Below are 19,055 nucleotides of genomic sequence, written 5' to 3'. Positions count from 1 at the left end.
GGAAGTGAAGGTGAGCAAATGAAGACCAAATTTGATTACAAGTATAAACAGTCTTGTTTTTGTCTTTTTTTTTTTTAATCTAATGGGTATTCAATATGAAATGCGGTAAAGGGAAGTGTGGGTTTAGACCTCTGAAATATAACTTGGCTTGAGAAGATTAGACTTTCATTAATATGTATCTGTAAATAAAAGATGTAATGGCAAGTTAAATGTGTACTGTAAGACGTATTGAACTGGTGGACTTGCAGTGATTAAAGTAGTTTAATACATTAGATACAAACACATTTTATTTTGTCAAAAAGGAAATTGAAATTCCTTCAGATGTTGTTTTTTGAACATTCCGTATTACATTTCATCCATTATGTGCACAAGACCAACTAAATCACTATTCTGTGCATCTTGTGTATCCTGATAACAAGCATACAGTACAAATAAATACATCTTTGCATCTGTAGTGCCAGTTTGTCTCGTGCCCTTATATTGAAACAAGTAATTTCCATCAAGCTAAACTCCACCTCCTTATCTACTTTACCCAATATGAAAATCTTTAGAGAAATGTAAGACGTTTTTGAAAAGCATTACTTTTGTCAGTCTCACACACCAAAATATTTTGCATTGAGCAGCTGAAATTGTAGCTAACTGCAGAAATGACTACAGCTGCATAAAAAAAAGTGTTGTACAACATGGCAATATACTCTGAAACAAAGTTTTACTAGAGTTGCTGAGGTATGTTTTATTGCTGGAAGTGTTTTAGTTATTTGTTTTGCCAATGTTGCTTACAACTGTTTTAACTGAGTAATGCAGTGTGTTGGGAAGTCATTAGCAATACATACTAATATGTTTCATATTTGTGACCTACATCCCTGCCATAGCTGTGAATACAAAATTAAAGCCATTTGTCTGTTTCATAAAAAATTAAATCGCCCTGATCTACATCCATGGTAATGATCTTTTCAAAATCAATCGCAAATGGATAAGGAGTTCTGTAAGAAACCAATAATCTAATTCTGGTGCAACAAGATTTTTTTAATTTTTTTTTAAATTTCATCTTAAGATACTTGGCTCTGTATCTTTTAATGTGCAGTTTTCTAAGGAGATGGCTGTACTTGTACAGATGTCACTTACATGTTTTACTAGTCTCTAGAGAACACCCCCAGTTTATTGTGCAGCACATTACCTGTTGCATTGTTGTCGTCTGCGTGGTTTTACTTAAGTTGCGTTTAACTTAATATCTAATATAAAACTGCAGTAGACAAGGTTTAACACTGGTCGTTCCCTTCTCTGTTCATTACCGTGTTAATCACTAGAAGGAAATCTGCAATGTTCTATTCCCCAGTGCAAGTGGAAAAGGACTTGCTTGTAGCAGCAAATTGTGTCTTAAACTTAAACACTTCACCCAGAATAGCTCAAAGGCAATATAGATTGTCAATTCACTAACCAAAAGATATAAATACTAGTAATTGTTTTTAAGTGAACTGTTACGCAGTTCAGTCTCAAACATTTTGCCATCTAATCATAACACTCCATATTAAATATGACAAATCCTAATTTTCTGGATGTAAACGGCCGTATAATAAACCTATACGGTTTGCCTGTTGTACAAAAACGACTAGCTTTATACTACGTTAGTCTGGTGTATTAACATTCTGCTTCTGTTCCATACTGTGCTATACAATGCAAAGCCCCAACAATACAAAGTGTACTGCAAAAAAACGCCTTTCGTTTGCATACCAGTAAGCAATTGTGTTGTAGTTTTCCACCAGCAAGTTACAGGTTAGAAATGGCGGTCATGATGAAACCTCAGTAATCTGGATACTGAATCAGCTGCTGGTCTCACTTGCCCAGATTCCACTGGTTAGAGGGAGTCTGGTAAAGACACTGCTGTTTTTTTGTCAGATCTGCCAACATCAATTCAGATCACCAAGGATAATGTATGCTGCACAGGCAATTAAAAATTGTGTCCTGGATGAGGTTTAAAAAAAAAATAAAAATAAATTCCTAAGCATCAATTTCCTAAGCGTGAAATGTCCTCCTCGGCCAGTAAGAAATGACCTGCTTTCAGACTACACTTTGTTACTGTCAACTGAATAGGCACTCATTTAAAAAAAAATAAAAAAAAAAATCTTTCATTATTAAAACTAGTATCGGTAAAGGAGTAAGGGAATAGGTAAGACTAGTAGTGGCTACAGCGATTGCAGTTTTAACCTGTAAATCTGCCTGCCATGTTTTAGGAAATAGCTTGTAAAGATGTTTAAATGCACTGTGCTAGTATTTTGTACTTGTCATTTTTTTATACTGCTGTGTAACCCACAGCACATGATCAAAGATATGATGTGTTTTCGTAAATTCCTGAAAACAGGGCAGGTACAGTAAGTTAACCAAGTAAAATTGTGAATTTTCCAGCCACTACCATCTTGGAGAACCAGTTTACTGTCAACCTTCAGTCTCCAGCTGATTTGTTAATCAAAGAATAGCCTGGAAAGAGCACCCTGGCTTCAGTGGGTTTTACTTTCTGGTAAATATTTAATATCAAAATGAAAAACAACAAATACAGTTAGTAATATTATGTTCTTTATTAGGTTCCTTCTTGTGCAGAGGCAGGACAATGCACTAGAAATGCATTGTTCCAATGTATACATGATTAAAATAGTTTTGAAATAAGCTTGAACAGCCACTGCACTGCCTTTACGTAACACACATCCGTTGCTACGGCTACATACAATACAATAGTGAGAAAAATTGAAATGGTCTCCTGGTTCATTAAAAAGAAAAACTTTAAGGCAACATTTATTTAGACTTTTTGTACCATAGTCCTCCAAAGAGATTAAGCTTTTAAAATAAGGCTTTGTCCAGGGCTTAGGAGCTTTTCTTCTCTTCAAACATTATGTTTGCTGTTGCTTTTTTGGCTGAAAAACACAATAAATGAAAATAGAGTTAAACCTTTATATTAAGAAGAGTCGAGGTCCCAAGATGGTGGCCTTAATGGGGCTGGGCACAGAATTTCTTGTAACAAGTCAATACCACAGGATTTTGTAAAATGCTAATTTTGCAGGTAAGATATGCATGAGGTTTGTAGTGTGTAATATACATAATAAAAAGTCTTGGGGCAAAATGTATCTATTACAGGATTTACCATTCTTAACTCTGCACCAAGGCTGTCTCTACTGTGTAGTCTCTGTTAATCTAGTGGGGAAATTCTGTTCTCCACTCCCAAACCACACCCAATTTCCATATTTTGTGTTTCACTGAACTTCCCTGCAACTCCTCGCTATCCTTGCTGTTTATTGAGTTCACTGAAGTTGGTACTGGGCAGTTTTAGTGCTACCCTGCAGGGAAGTTAGTTTGATCGACTTGCCTTTGGCCAGTCTTCTAAGCAGATCAGATTACCTAGAAACCTAATGTTTATACCCAAACATGTAATTATGTTTTCAAACTCAACACTTGGCTGTGGGTTTGAGATTTTCTGCTGCTCACGTCTATCTTCTAGTGTCTGTCTTTCTTTTGTTTCACTACTTTATGCTGCTTGGAGTTCTAATTCAAACGGTCCCGACCACTTGTATTTACTTCCCTTTGCAGTTTCACATTGGTTTTCCCTTGACTGCATACAGTGCATCTCTGTCTCTGTTACTTCACTTGTAGTACTTTTGTTTTCTTGTCTGCAATGTTTTTTGGCTCTTTTAGCAAGCTTTACATAGGTCTATACTGTACTGTAGGTGTAGATTTGGTAGGGGTGGGGGAGTGACTTTGTAACCTCACTTCACTGGCTGAGAGCAAGAACACTGATATGTGTCGAAATTAAATCTAAAACTATCATTGTTAGCTGCAATGATTTTGTTTTTGCATCATGCCAAAATTTTAAAAAAATAAATATTGCTGATCTAATAAGAAATGTAGGTGCACACATTCTCATTTTAGAAACAGGCCCTATGGGATTGGCCAGCATCTGAGGAAACATACTGGTACTAAACACGTAAGTTTAACCAATAGAAATTGAAAATATGTGCAAACACAATTAATTCTTGCAAATTTAGTTGGGCTACTATCACTGTACTTTTCATTTTCTTTCTCTAGGTAATCCTGTGACATCAGGAAACCGTTTTGAAAGCAAACACTCCTACCACTTTTGACATTTTCACTGGTCTTCTGCCAAAGCCACTCCTAAGCTACAAACTACCTACATTAACTATCCTACAAAAACCTTGTTTCTAACATTAGGCCTCTTCTGGTCCATTCTCCTGACAAGCACTGTGCTGCACAATGCCTCTAATACAGTTCAAGAAAAGAAACAAGTAGACATAAACCAACTAAAAGCAGCAGTTATGTCGTGGTGGTCTCTGGTTTTAATAGAGGAAATGCCACTATAGTTTATATTAGAATATACTGCTGAATTAAGTCAGATGTATGTCATATGTGTAAACAGACTATTTTTTTCCCACGGAACTCTTAAACCTGACCAACACATCCCTACTGCTGTTTAAACAAACTGAAACGTGTTTGTTTAAAGAGGAACAAGAGGTGGGACTCATTGGTATAAATGGGATATTAATGTGGCTGTTTTAAATTTTATATCAATTTCTTATTTTTTTCATTAGGCACATAACATTTGCTGATTTTTTACTTTTTGTGTTACACTATACAACTTTGTGCATCTGCCATGGCCTCGCCACATCCTGAGAATGAATTATCTACCTCAAATGTGACTATTCTGGCGATACTATAAAGTATTAGTAACGTTGTGGCCTTACCCTCATTGGTAATGGTGTCAGCAGCCTCAGAAGCCTTGTCTTTCAGGTCCTTCACAACGCGATCCATCTTGGCCTCATGCTTCAGAAAGAAGGGGCGGATAATCCGATGGTAGATTATCATGGATCCGTTAGAAGGGGAGGGAGCCATGCACCACACAAGGAAAGCACACTGTTGGCAAACACACAAATGTCAATGTGCTTTAAAAACAGGAATCACACTCCGCATACTTGACTGCAGATCAAGTATCTAGCCTATACTTGGTCTCCCAGTGGTATTTGCAAGCCATTGCTGTGTCTTCTGTGAGTCATGTGCTTTTGTGATTCTCAAATGTGTCACTGTACCTTCAAGTTGCATACACCTTATTGAGATTACCTCTTAGAAACTAGCAATATGCTGGCTGCCTGTCTGCAGACCTTATGACAACATGCCAGTGCATATGCAGGGAGTTTGCAGTGGTTGAGGGAATTAAGTTACGTATGACTTCTCTTTTGCTGAGTATTCTCGTAAAGCTGTGATCTTCCAGGAACCATTACAAGGTTTCCAATAAAGTGTGGTTCTTTCCCACCCAAACAATTTAGACAGGCAAAGAAAAGAAAGAAACTGCATTCAAGGTAACATTAGTAAGATTTAAGCTCTTATTACCATGCCATTTGTGTTTGTTTTTTTTTTTTTGTTCGCTTGTTTGAAGAAGCAAATTAAGTTTAAAATGGACGGTGTTAGACATGTATTAATGGTCTCTGTATCCTGATCAGCAGAGCTTGACATTATCTTTTTCACTTATCCTTTATTTGTCAAGTCATGCTTTGCTTGTCATGTAACCCTCTTGCATTCTTGCTGCAGATATTGCTGAGCAAATGACATGAGCACATATTTCCTCCTTGTTTATGTACTAATCCTGATCATTGAGTTTTGTTGCAGGAAGTTTCCCTGCTGTGGCTGGAAATTAAAAGTTAAGGCTATAATAATCTCAAACCTGTTTATATCAGTTTTACACAAGAGTCTGATCACTAATAATTATTCACATGCTAGCATACTGAATTTGGGGTGAGGACTATAGCTTCCTTGCCTATCGGTGGCTTACAAGCTGGATTGGTGGAAATGTCAGCCACGAGGCAATAGAGGTGCACGGATTTAACTGCACAACAGTAACAGGACCATGGTGTGAAAAACCTTTGCTGCCTAATAAGGTAAACTGAGCAGTCCCAACTAAGGAAGCGGGACGAGTTTATATACATTCATCTGATGACATTTATTCATCCTTAAAGTCCTATACTGTACATTTAACACTTAAAATGTTAACATGCCCAACTCTCCTTTTCTTCTTTCTTTCTTTGCAATATTTACAATGTGGTAAATTACGAGTTACAGCCACTCCCTGTTTGTTCATTACAGAATGCTAAATCTAGACAGCACAACTGCTAACTGGTTTAGACATGCTTTTGTCACAAGATGATGCATCACAGAATGGACTGTAGGTATTGTCTGCTGCTGTTTGCATTGGTAAAATTAAAATTTCTAATCTGATTTTGTATGCTTTTAAAGCGCATGATTTTGAAGGATTTTTGGCTTCTTAATGTTTAGTGTTTAGGAATCTGGTATCAGTGTTTGAGAACTTTCCATGTGGATATGCAGCTGGAGAGGTCTATATCCTATACAGGAACTCTGGCTTAGAGCTACTATTTCTGGGATAGACTTCCAAGGATAAAGTGTTCTTGTTTTTCTAGAGGGTCCCAAACAGCAACATGTATTTAATTTCAAATAACTGATCAGTTTATACTACATTCCACAGAAATTCATAGGAAATAACCCTTATCAATGTTTCTCACCACTGAGTGTTGCCCAAATGGCAAATATTTACCATTGGCCTGCCCTTCCTTTACAACTATAAATGTTATCTTGGCAATGCATACTTAATATTTTTCTGAAATTTGTACATTGCTGTTTATTTCACCTCTTCCCAAAGCTCTCACGTGATCAAGTTACAAGCTCTAAAGGCAGCAATTTTGGTCGGGTAAGTCTTGCTGTTCCCATCTGTGCTGCATAATCCTTTGAATTCAAGACATACCTGCATTCCACTGTGTCTCTGTGAGGGGTAGAATTACCTTATCTCACAACAGATGCACAGGGCTGGGAGAAGGCAAAACACACCAATGGTGATCCTCTGCGACCTAGAAACCAATACCCAAGCGCCATAGTGCTCAAGGGGACAAGAATGAGTTCAAGATTTTAAAACTACAGTATGGAACTCAGAAGACAGGGTAGTGCACAGACATCCATATTTCTAACACAGTGGAGGGACTATGGATATTTGCAAGCAGCTGATAGCTTGAAAGACAAGACTGCACCATTTTATTTCACAAGCACCACACATGAACTTTAATTCAGGAAATCCCTGGACATGTACATGCTCACTTCCTGTATGTCGTGTTTGATTTTACAAACAAGAGCAGTCAAAACAAATGCACACCTTGCGCTTAGTGTCATCAAACATGCTTACTACATTATAAGTTGTAAGCATGTCTTGCAAAGCAGAAAAACATTTAAGACTTGTAAGGCAGTGTTTGACATGATTCATAATGCAGTAATTCAAATAGGAACACATATAGAAAGGGACCTTTTTTTTTTACATGCAAGTGTAATAACATACCTCTTAATACCACAGCTTTCACTGTTTTCTATGGTTTTGAAAAACAGGAATTTAATTTAAATGGAACAGCTATCAATGATATTTGTGACATTAAAGCATGTTCGAATGAATTAGCTACAGTTCTTTGTCTGGAATGTAATGGCAAACTTTACGTTTACCGTGTTTCGAGACAGCTGTATTTAGAGTTCAACTATCACTGGGGTTTGTTTCTAGAGCAAGAGATGTCTCTGAAGCTCACAAAGAAGATTAAACCAGAACTGTATAATGAGCATGCACTGTAATTACCTTTTTGATGAGAAGGCTTTCAGTATGATAAGATGCCAAATAAGAACCCTAGGGGTTTACGAGAGGATTTGCTCAATAAACCACTGCACATACATTTTCATAAGACAGAAAGTGCTCCATTATCAAATTATATTGGTAACCAAAAATCAGGTTGTTTACCATTTGGTACCAAGTTCTTATATTGTCTCTTAACTGTATTTTTGGTGTCTCCAAAACTGGAAAGTCTACATGCTGCAACATGGAAAAACCTTTTTTTTTTTTTTTTTTTTTTTTTAAAAAAAATCAGCGTATGCTGCCTATACCTGATAAAGACTAACAGACCACAAATCACACAGGTCACATGGCATGGCTTTTGCAATGTGAAATGAAAAGGACCACATGGTTTAAGTACATGTTACACATTCAACCTTTAAAATCAATTCTGGTTGCTAGTATATTATTTATATATAACTTCTTAGACACCATCCCATTTTTACTTACTCATTACTAACAGTTATAGCCAAATGTTTTGCATCACCTGAATTAACAAATTTTGCTTCATGAAGTCAAATGAAGCCTGCTGAATAATGTTACGTTATCAGATTGAATTACATACCGTTTTGCGGTGTTCCCTATACTTAATGACAAACTAACAAAAATGTAAAAATACGACATTTTGAAATCTAACCTGAAATACTGTACTACTGCTATGGCTTCCAGTAGACTTTTGTAGTTTCTTTGATTACATGATGTTACATAAATTATCTAAATTATGTTCATGTACATATATAGAAAGGGCTGTAGCCAGTCAGCTGATGAAATATCTCACAGATAACAATCTGCTTGAATCTCTACAGTCTGGTTACCGGTTGCATCACAGTACTGAAACTGCTCTGCTCCGGAACGTGAATGATCTCCTGCTCAGTGATGATGCCGGAGCTCCCTCTGTGCTTCTCCACCTTTCCTAACAGCCACTTTTGACACCATAGATCATGGCATTCTCCTCGACTGCCTTCAGAAGTATGCTGGGATCTCTGAAACCTGTCTCTCCTGGATGTCCTCTTACCTATATGGACACATGCAGTCTGTTTCCTATGCTGGTGCAGTGCTGTTGCAAACCCAGTCACTTGTGGTGTCCCCCAAGGATCTGATCTTGGGCCCCTTCTCTTCAATATCTAAATGCTTCCCTTGGGTCACCTCATCCGCCAACACAGCCTCATATTTCACTCCTATGCTGACGACACCCAGCTCTACTTAAAACTCGACCCTGGAAGCCCCTCTGCCATGGTCCTGCTCTCGGCTTGCATTCAAGACATCGAGGTCTGGATGTCTGACAATTTTCTTCAACTGAACACTAGCAAATCTGAACTCCTTCTAGTAGGATCTAAAACTCAACTTAAGAATCTCAATATAGCTGCCCTGAACCTCGGAAACAGTCTGCTGCTGCCTTCCCCCACAGTATGAAGCCTTGGTGTACTTCTTGACAGCAACCTCTCCTTTGATGCCCACATCTCCTCAGTGGTCAAATCTTCCTTCTACCATCTTTGAAACATCTCCAAAGTCCGCCCCTGCCTTTCCCTCCTGGAGGTGGAGATACTTTCTCATGCATTTATCTCCTCTCGACTCGACTACTGCAACTCTGGTGGTCACCCGGCACACACCATAAACCGACTGCAGCCAGTTCAGAATACCGCTGCCAGGATCCTTACCAGATGTAAATAATGTGATCACAACCCCCCCATCTTGCCCAGCTGCACTGGCTACCTGTAAAGTTCAGGATTACTTTCAAAACTCTCCTGCTCACCTACAATACCCTTCATCACACTGGTCCTGAGTACCTACTCAACCTGCTATGTCTCTGCCCGCAAGCTGAGGTCATCCAATTCTGGTCTGCTTGTTATCCCCAAGCAAAAGTGCACCACACTTGGAGAATTCTCGTCCAGCTTCATGGCTCTGACTCTTTGGTGCGTGATCCAACTCTTTCCCAGCTTTGGTGCGTGATGCTCCCATCATTGTTCACTTTAAATCAACTCTCAAGACCCACCTGTTCTCTCTTGCTTTCCATGCTCTTTAAGCCTGATATCTGCTATTAGCTGCTGTGTTGTTGCTACTATTTAATGTATTATACTACCATCATGTAGTATGCATTATTCACTGTATTTAATGTATTATGCATTGTTTTTTTACTGTATACCATGTATTATGCATTACTCTGTGTTTAAAGTATTATGGATTTTCTTGTTGTTACTGCATCTTGTAAAGCACTTTGTGATGGTGGTCCACTATGAAAAGTGCTATATAAAAAATAAAAATGATTCTATCTATCTATCCCCAACAAAACAACAAAAATAACATACCTTGCCCATGTAGTAAAATGGGAACCAAGACAGGAAAATATCAGTAAAGAATTCAGCCACGCTGAAAATTCCATACACCACCCAGTAGGTCAGCCATTTTGTGTCGTCATCTTTGGCTATGCTTTCGATTGCTTTAATTCTGAAAGTCAGAAACAAGATCATTGTAATAAGGGCACTGTGAGCAGCAAAATAAACACATCATGTTATGCAGTCACTATAAGAGGTAGGCTAGATATTAAATGTTTATGAAATCTTTCTTTTCGTGCATATGGGGTAGTTTGAAGAAAAATAGTCAGTGGATGACACTGCGTGCCGACTTTAGAGGTACACTTCTGGAGTATATAACTGATACCTTAAGTATGAACAGGCACAGAAAACCTAAAAATATAATAAGGCGTCATAGAAATGTCTCTAATACATTTTTAAATACTTGTATTAAGAAAGCATGAAGATAAGTATAAAGTAAAACCAGCAAACACTTTCAATACAGACTTATATTTATATTATTATTTGAACAAATTCCTACTTTAAAGACTAATTGTGATAGTTTTATACACTGGGAGCGAGATGTATTTGTAGCAAGAAGACTGGGAATCCCTTTATAGAACACACACACACACACACACACACACACACACACACACACTCTAGTATAATTTGGGAACCTACATTAAAGGGCATCCTGGGTTACTTCAATCCTAAAAATACACGAACTATTTAAACATTATCAGCTGCCTGGTAAAAAGTTTAAGAATATAAGAAAGCATTACATTTGAATGCTCAAAACGTTGGTACTGCCGCATAACAATTCTCAGCTATAGAAATGTATGTATATGTATGTGTGTATCTGTGTGTGTGTATATATATATATATATATATATATATATACACACACACACACACTAACCACATATATATATACCACACACACACCACACACATATACATATATACATATATATGTACATTTCTATAGCTGAGAACTGTTATGCGGCAGTACCAACGTTTTTTTTGTGTATGTGTGTGTGTATATATATATATATATATATATATATATATACACACACACACACACAAAATTATTACAGTCTAAGGAGGTACATTTTGTCATATCAGATGTAATAATGTGTACACATATAATAAAGATCTATAACATTCATATGCAGAGGTACATCGAATGCGGTAATGGAATGTTCATTTTTACTGGACACCACTTGTAACGGAACTGTATTAAGCGAATCACGAGAGAATACAACTCTGTACCCACTATGCAGACCCCATGTCAAAGCATGTGGTCTGTGTCAATGATATGACTTAACAAGGTTAAAACAACGTAGCAGCGAACGTGTTGGACAACACAGGTAATGGAATTTAAGAGAATCAAAGAATACAGCTGTTTACCAAACAGAAGACAGTCGCTCGAAGTGTGCCATCCTCTATTCGGTCAAAGAGCATGGTCATAATCACTACTGTCTTGTTTTGTACCTAGACTCTTTTCATTGTGTTATCATGTCATTCCTGGGATCCATCGCTTCTGATTAGTACTGGAACTGAAGCATGACAAATCTAAATAGAGATAGCGTTTGAATAAATGAATCAACAGGCTCCCCCCTAGCATTATACATCATTGTTTATTTTTCCCTTTAAACTAAACAGGGGCAGGCTAATTCTGCTTACCCTCAAAATAAAGTCTCCTTTTCACTTTTACCGTTCTCCGTTCTCTCACCATTTCGTCTCTCCGCTCTCTCTCCCTGACCATCTCAGCTTAACCAGTTTTAACTGCTGGGCAATCAAGCAATTACATGACTAAGACCAATTGATAATTACTCTTGACAACAGCCTGTTCCCCATGGTCTTAAAACCCATGACCGTATTTCCCAGTTTGTTTACTGGCCAGTTTGTTTATGTTGTCTTCACGCTATTTTAGTTTACTTTGAACCTAACCGTACAACCTTTAGGCAGATGGAGTGTACATTCCTTACAGCCACGGCCTCCCAGCTGACCAATATTGTTCTGGAATGTACACTACATCACTATATATATATATATATATATATATATATATATATATATATATATATATATATATATATATATATATATATTGACTACTAATGTTGACGTAGATGACAACTGCATTAAATAGCTAATGCCCTTGGGTTAAAAATCTTAATTCAATAAAGGCAAGGTCTCTTGTTTGTGCCAGACACACTAATCTGCTGTGCACAATCCATGTGTCTTGAACCAATAGAATTCTCAACAACGACAAACCCAGTAATACACCAGTCACATGGTGACTCAATTCCCTAGTGCAATTTAAGGTTTTAATGCATCAGCTGCACATCCTGACATGTTATTTTTTTGTCAACATGCCAGTTCTGGTCTATGTCTGTGCTTGTGGTAATTCCTGTTGGTAAAGGGTGGGGCTCTTTCTGATATTTCAGAGCTATCAAGCAAACAGACTGCACACGGAAGAGCAGCAGGTGATCCAATCCAGCTTCACTGCACGGTCATTCATAGCAGAAGACTTCACATAAGGCAAATTATAGTGTGTAAATAAAACAAACTCCTGAGATGGTGTAAACAACTGTGAAAACTAGAAGAACATGGGCACTGCTAAACATAGGAAGCAAGAACTGCTTGCTCCATCTTAACCCATATGATGAATTTTATAACACATCCTTTAATATTTATTTTCTTCATGTTTTTCAGATTTTATAACAGATTCTTACTGTATGTGCGTGTGTCATGTCTAAACAATAAAACTAATTTTCAACACTGACCTTCTTGCAAATAAAATGCTAACTTTATTACAATAAGCTGACCAAGCAAAACTGTTTATGTTGTCATTTTGTGGATTCTGGCAGAAAGCTTATACAGGTGTGTCACAAAGACGGCCGGAGCCAGGAAATGAACAACAAAGAGTTTGGTGGAAATTGAGCGAATGCTTTCGCTCAGCATTTAATAAATAAACAGAACAGAAAATAAAAAGGTTGTAACAAACAAAAATACAGGACGCTGCACATTCGCCAAAACAAAAGAGACAAACAAAACGGACTATACAGTCAAAACATGGTGAGCAGATATTTTAACTAACGATTATTATTACAATTATTACCTCCGTCTCCAATCCCGTTCTCCACTCACCAAACACACAACCCTGAGTGGGTGAAAACATGCAGCTTTTATGCAGCTGTACCGAGACTCGACTGCTAATCAATCATTCAATTGGAGTCACGGTACAACTGCACATGAATTCATAAAGTGCAATTCCCCGTGCTCACATATTATTACTTTTCACTTGCACGTGAAGTGCTGTGCAATCCTTGTGCTTAAATACAAATAAACATTTTAAATACTTGTGTTACACAGACCCGTTTATATCCTGTGTACCAATAACTATACACCAACATTTAACACACCACACACAACATATAACAGAAAATACACACAGGGGCGGGCACTCTGTCACAAGGTGTTAAATGGAGAAGGTAAAAAAAAAAAAAAAAAAAAAGTGTTGTGGCACAACTGCAACATTAAAATATGTTTAGTTTGGTTTAATCTACAGTGGGTCACAATATAGAGTTTGAACCAGTAATCTTTTAAAAAAGGATCAGTTTAAAGTCTTAATTTATGCTCATTTTCAAACTACAAATTCAATTTATTGACCATGATACATAATTTTCAAACAGCATCATTGTTAAAACCTTGCCTAACACATACTCACGTATGAGAGCAATTAGCTACAAATGTATATTATTCTTTGTTGTTAGAGACTTTTTTCTTCCCAGAATGACCAATTTTCTATTTTTGTATCAGTGCTTGTTTTAGGAATGTAATAAGAATGTACTTTACACTAGGACTGTCCAAATGATAGTCCACATACGGCTCTTGATTTCTAGTTCCTGGATTATCCCATTACTGTTGTTAAGGCTTTTCTACTTTAAATGCAAGTACATCTGGAATATAAAAACCCACACCCCAATAAAGACTGCTAATTGTGACATCCTATTGTAAGAAATGACAACACACTAGGCTAAATTCTGTACTTATTCTATATGAATATTATACTAATAATAACATGCTTGCCAAACAGCAAAATTAGGCAAGATCTCTTAACAGACTTACTCAGTATTTGCTGATTCATTAAAAAAAAAAAAAAAAAGTACTTTAAACTAATGTGTACCCATACTGTGAAATTGTTATCTGCATTGGCTTTTATGTTTGTTTTTTTGTTTTTTTTTAAATAATGTGATCCTCTGTGCCTTATATACTGAAATGTACAAACAGACACTTGAATTGTCATAATGTATTATTGCACTGTATATAAATACGCATGTTAAGGACACTACAGGTATCTCTTCAGTTTATACTGTGTTGGTGACATAGGCTTCTAGGATGACTTGCAATCGTTAAACGGCATAGCCTGTGTATACCTAAGTTCAAAATGGTTTGAGTTTTAATTAAACCAGCTCTCATATATATATATATATATATATATATATATATATATATATATATATATATATATATATATATATATATAAACACTAAACAAATAAAAATAACAAATAGAATAACTTACGAAACATATGCAGGATACACGAATCCAATGAGGTTACACAAAAGCGATGCCCCATATCCGATCACAAGATATAAAGAAATAATAGCAATGACAGCTGCAAAACAAAAACAATAAAACGCTGTAGCTTTACAGTTTATATCATAATTAGATTTTAAACCACGACTTATAACTTTCACAAGGCATATCAGAAGTAGCTTGGGAAAGAAACAACGGGGTGGTACAGATGACTGCATCCTGGTTTTACAGATTTTTGGGAAAAGAAAATGTTTACATAATGGTGCAACGCACAGTAAATATGATAATATCAAGGGTTCCTTGAAAAAAAATCTTATCGAGCTATACTTTTGCAGAGTAACATGTTAATAATACATTATTCTACTGGAATGACGGGGATATATTATACCCGTATATTATATAATATGCAAAAATGTATTCATCGCAACATCAATCATTATTTACCATAGTAAGATATACAGCTATGGTCAAAGGGTTTTCATCAACCAAATTATTACTAATTTTGCTTCAAAGTCGCAAATGAAACCTGCCGAATAATCCTAAAATTCTAAATGATGCGTTTGGCCACAGCTGCATTTCATGAGGTTTGTTCTATTTAAAATATAACTTCCAGTTTTATACAACAGTGACACGCAATCGCCAGTCAAAGAAGCAGCCTTTTTGGTATTTCTCCTGTTTGCTGCGTGGTCTATAATTAACGACTTACCGATTGCAATGTAGGATCGCTTTACTCCTGTCTTGGCCTCTATTTTTGCCAGTTGATCGTTTACTACATTCTTCTCGTTGAGAAACTTCTCAAACCGATCTTTTAGCGCCCCGGCCATGTTTTTCTGTTTGTATGGTTCAGTTCAGTATAGCCTGTTTGCCGTCTCTTCCCTTTGAAGTTAAGCCACACTGCAATACTGTAATATGCACAAGTCTCCCTTGCTTTTTAGCATCGCCCTGTCACAAGTACTACAGGGCTTGTCAGAGCCAGTATGTGGTGTACGTCACACGGGCAGCCACACCCCTATTTGTCTGCCAAATATACCGGAATATCAGTGTGCTCTGAACTCATAGGTGAACGAGTTGTTCAATATTTAATTACACAGAAACAAGTTCATACCAGCTAAGGGTTCTGAGTTTTTACAGCAGGAAATTGTCTTTCTCGTTCTTTGAATGAAACATTGTGCTGCTTCCTTTGAAAAATAACTGTGTGGGCTCTAAGAAACATGTAACACTGGACTAATGAGTTTGTTTTGATTGTTGCAGGCAGCTGGTTACCAGCAAGAGTTGGAAGGCAGGGGCACTTTTTTAAGGGTTTCTTAATGTATTTCAAGTTGATAGAAAAAGAAAAAAAAAAAAAAAAACAGCACGGGTTGCATTTACTTTTTTCATTAATTTATAATGTTTCTAGTAGGAGTTCATTGTAATAGGTTAACACTTTATTGATCTGCCAAAGTACCATTAATCCTGCTTGTGAATGTTTGATACATTGACAGTAAATTAAAGTTCAATACATGGCATAAAGCCTTTAAAATACAAACAGAAGGGCCCAGCAGTCCACCAACCAATACGTCACTCTAGCAACAGTGAACGTGGCGGTCCGGCAGCGTAGCTGTGAGGGGCTTAGCCCGAATCAGCAGAGCCTGCTGTGGGAGCAGTTGCTGCAGTTCCAGCACTGCTTTGCAACCAAGCCAGAGGGAGTGGGTCAGACCCACCAGGTGCAGCATGACATCAGGATTGGGGTCACAGCACCAGTCAAGCTGCGCCCTCGTCGACTCCCTCTGCCCCGGCAAGAATCAGCAGGGAAAGTCCTAGATGAGATGTGGAAGGCAGACCTCATTGAGCAGTCGGACAGTCCTTTGGCGGCGCCTGTCGTCATGGTCGCGAAGAAGGATGAATGGAAACCTGCAAGAAGTCCTACGCCCTGCTCCGCATCGACGATTCCTTGGACCAGTTGGCTGGCTCCCTGTGGCTCAGCTCGCTGGACATCAAAAGCTGGTACTGGCAAGTGGAGCTCGCCCCTGCAGCCCGGCCCAAGACTGCCTTGTCCAGCGGCCAAGGGCTGTGGCAATTTAAAATAACATCGTTCAGGCTGTGCAATGCACCTGCCACGTTCGAGCAGCTGATGGAGAAGGCATTGTATAGGGTCCCACTACAGCGCTGCCTGATGTACCTGAGCGATCTGCTGGTACACAGGGTAATGTTTTAGACTGACTGACAGTTTTGCCAAGTTTAACAGGGATTTCATTCCATGATAGAAACAGCGCATATATATATATATATATATATATATATATATATATATATTAGTGCCTTGCAAAAGTATTCAGACCCCTGACCAATTCTCTCATATTACTGAATTACAAATGGTACATTTACACGTTCTGTTCGATATTTTATTTTAAAACACTTTAACTCAAAATCAATTATTGTAAGGTGACATTGGTTTTATGTTGGGAAATATTTTTAAGAAAAATAAAAAACTGAAATATCTTGCTTGCATAAGTATTCAACCCCCACACATTAATATTTGGTAGAGCAACCTTTCGCTGCAATAACAGCTTTAAGTCTTTTGGGGTAAGTATGTACCAGCTTTGTACAAAGCGTCAGAGTGATTTTGGCCCATTGCTCCAGGTTGTTCAGGTTGGTTGGACGACGCTTGTGGACCGCAATTTTCAAATAGTGCCACAGATTCTCAATGGGATTGAGATCAGGACTTTGACTGGGCCACTGTAGGACATTCACTTTTTTGTTCCTGATCCACTCCAATATTGCTTTGGCCTTGTGCTTGGGATCATTGTCCTGCTGAAAGGTGAATTTCCTCCCAAGCTTCAGTTTTTTAGCAGACTGAAGCAGATTCTCTTGCAGTATTTTCCTGTATTTTGCTCCATCCATTCTTCCTTTAATTGTAACAAGATGCCCAGTCCCTCCTGATGAGAAGCATCCCCACAGCATGATGCTGCCATCACCATACTTCACTGTAGGGATGGTGTGTCTTGAGGCATGGGCAGTGTTAGGTTTGCGCCACACGTAGCGCTTTGAGTTTTGGCCAAAAAGCTCTATCTTGGTCTCATCTGACCACTTAACCTTTTCCCACATCACAGCTGGGTCACTCTCATGCTTTCTGGCAAACTCCAGACGTCCTTTCAGATGGTACTTTTTGAGTAACTGCTTCTTTCTTGCCACCCTCCCATACAGGCCAGTGTTATTCAGAGCTCTTGATATGGTTGACTGGTGCACCATTACTCCACTCTCAGCCACTGAACTCTGTAACTCCTTCAAAGTGATTGTTGGCCTCTCTGTGGCTTCTCTCAGAAGTCTCCTTCTTGTTTGAGCGTTGAGTTTTGAGGGACGGCCTTTTCTTGGCAGTGCCTGGGTGGTGTGATCCTTCAACAGTGGGGTTTTTATCCAGAAAATGTGACAGCAACTTTAATGGTTCACAGGTGGAGGCCAATGGTAAGGTAATTGTGTCCTCGTTAGGGCAATTTCTTTCATTGGTGCAAACTGGGAGCTTCCACAGCACAAGGGTTGAATACTTATGCAAGCAAGATATTTCAGTTTTTTTATTTTTCTTAAAAATATTTCCCAACATAAAACCAATGTCACCTTACAATAATTGATTCTGAGTTTCAGTGCTTAAAAATAAAATATCAAACAGAATGAAATTTCAATGTACCATTTGTAATTCAGTAATATGAGAGAATTGGTCAGGGGTCTGAATACTTTTGCAAGGCACTGTGTGTATATATATATATATAATGTTATATTATGACCATAGTAAGATATATAATAGATATATATATAATATATATATATAATATATTGCTAAATACATTTTACCGTTCTGTCTTTCACAAACAATTTAATTTTGTCTAAAAAACAGCAGTGAACCCCTCTGAATATTGACCACCAAACAATCAAAAGTAAAACCATATCCCATGAGTTTGCGCAATTGCATAAATGGACATTACCTCAGGCTCTAGATGCAGGACTGTTTAAAATTGGGTGTGGTGAGAACCCTCCCCTAATGTACTGCACATTTAAATGGGCTAACCTGTTTCAGCCAAACAGACAGGAAACATGTGTACAGTGGCACCACTGTGTGGAAGAGTCTGGTATGCTTCAGGGTGATTTTAGCTGAAAAAAATGATTTAAGCCACTGAAAGTACGTGGCAAATCAAAATGAGATGATTTTGTCATAATTTCAATAAACTCACATAGTGGTGACCTAGCAGGTTTTTTTAACAGCTATTTGGCCTTGTTTTTATTATTGCCCCATTTTGGAAATCACACTGAAGCACACTGCACACCATCCCCTTCCACTTAGTCTTGTTGCTATTTTTCCATTCTTACCTGCTGTGACTTTTTCTTAATAAAAAGCCAAACATATTTAACATGCAGGTCAAAAAGCAAAATGTTATAGTACACAGTCTACACAATTTAATGGGTTAGCCTA

At 37.7% G+C, this 19,055-nt stretch overlaps 1 protein-coding gene across 1 annotated transcript; it reads right to left on the bottom strand.

Annotated features, from left to right (window-relative positions):
* Positions 1-2,558: 2,558 nt before the first annotated feature.
* LOC121302852 (receptor expression-enhancing protein 5-like) lies at positions 2,559-15,578 on the bottom strand. Its single transcript, XM_041233138.1, has 5 exons — positions 15,321-15,578; positions 14,600-14,693; positions 10,015-10,153; positions 4,746-4,914; positions 2,559-2,906 (listed from the first exon to the last, which is right to left on the bottom strand). The coding sequence occupies exons 1-5, from the start codon at positions 15,436-15,438 to the stop codon at positions 2,857-2,859; spliced, it is 570 nt and encodes a 189-aa protein (XP_041089072.1). The 5' UTR covers positions 15,439-15,578; the 3' UTR covers positions 2,559-2,856.
* Positions 15,579-19,055: the final 3,477 nt, after the last annotated feature.

The sequence above is a fragment of the Polyodon spathula genome, chromosome 2 (assembly GCF_017654505.1).
Source record: "Polyodon spathula isolate WHYD16114869_AA chromosome 2, ASM1765450v1, whole genome shotgun sequence".
NCBI lineage: Eukaryota > Metazoa > Chordata > Actinopteri > Acipenseriformes > Polyodontidae > Polyodon > Polyodon spathula.
Note: the sequence above shows the minus strand (reverse complement) of the source record. Positions and strands in the feature narration are given on the sequence as shown.

What these genes read in the sequence shown, in the direction of transcription:
- LOC121302852 (XM_041233138.1), bottom strand. Translation starts at nt 15,438, where the DNA reads ATGGCCGGGGCGCTAAAAGATCGGTTTGAGAAGTTTCTCAACGAGAAG. An exon ending in GTGTATCCTGCATATGTTTC is followed by an intron (nt 10,154 to 14,599) that starts GTAAGTTATTCT and finishes TCTGACTTTCAG; the next exon opens with AATTAAAGCAATCGAAAGCA. An exon ending in CATTTTACTACATGGGCAAG is followed by an intron (nt 4,915 to 10,014) that starts GTATGTTATTTT and finishes GTTTGCCAACAG; the next exon opens with TGTGCTTTCCTTGTGTGGTG.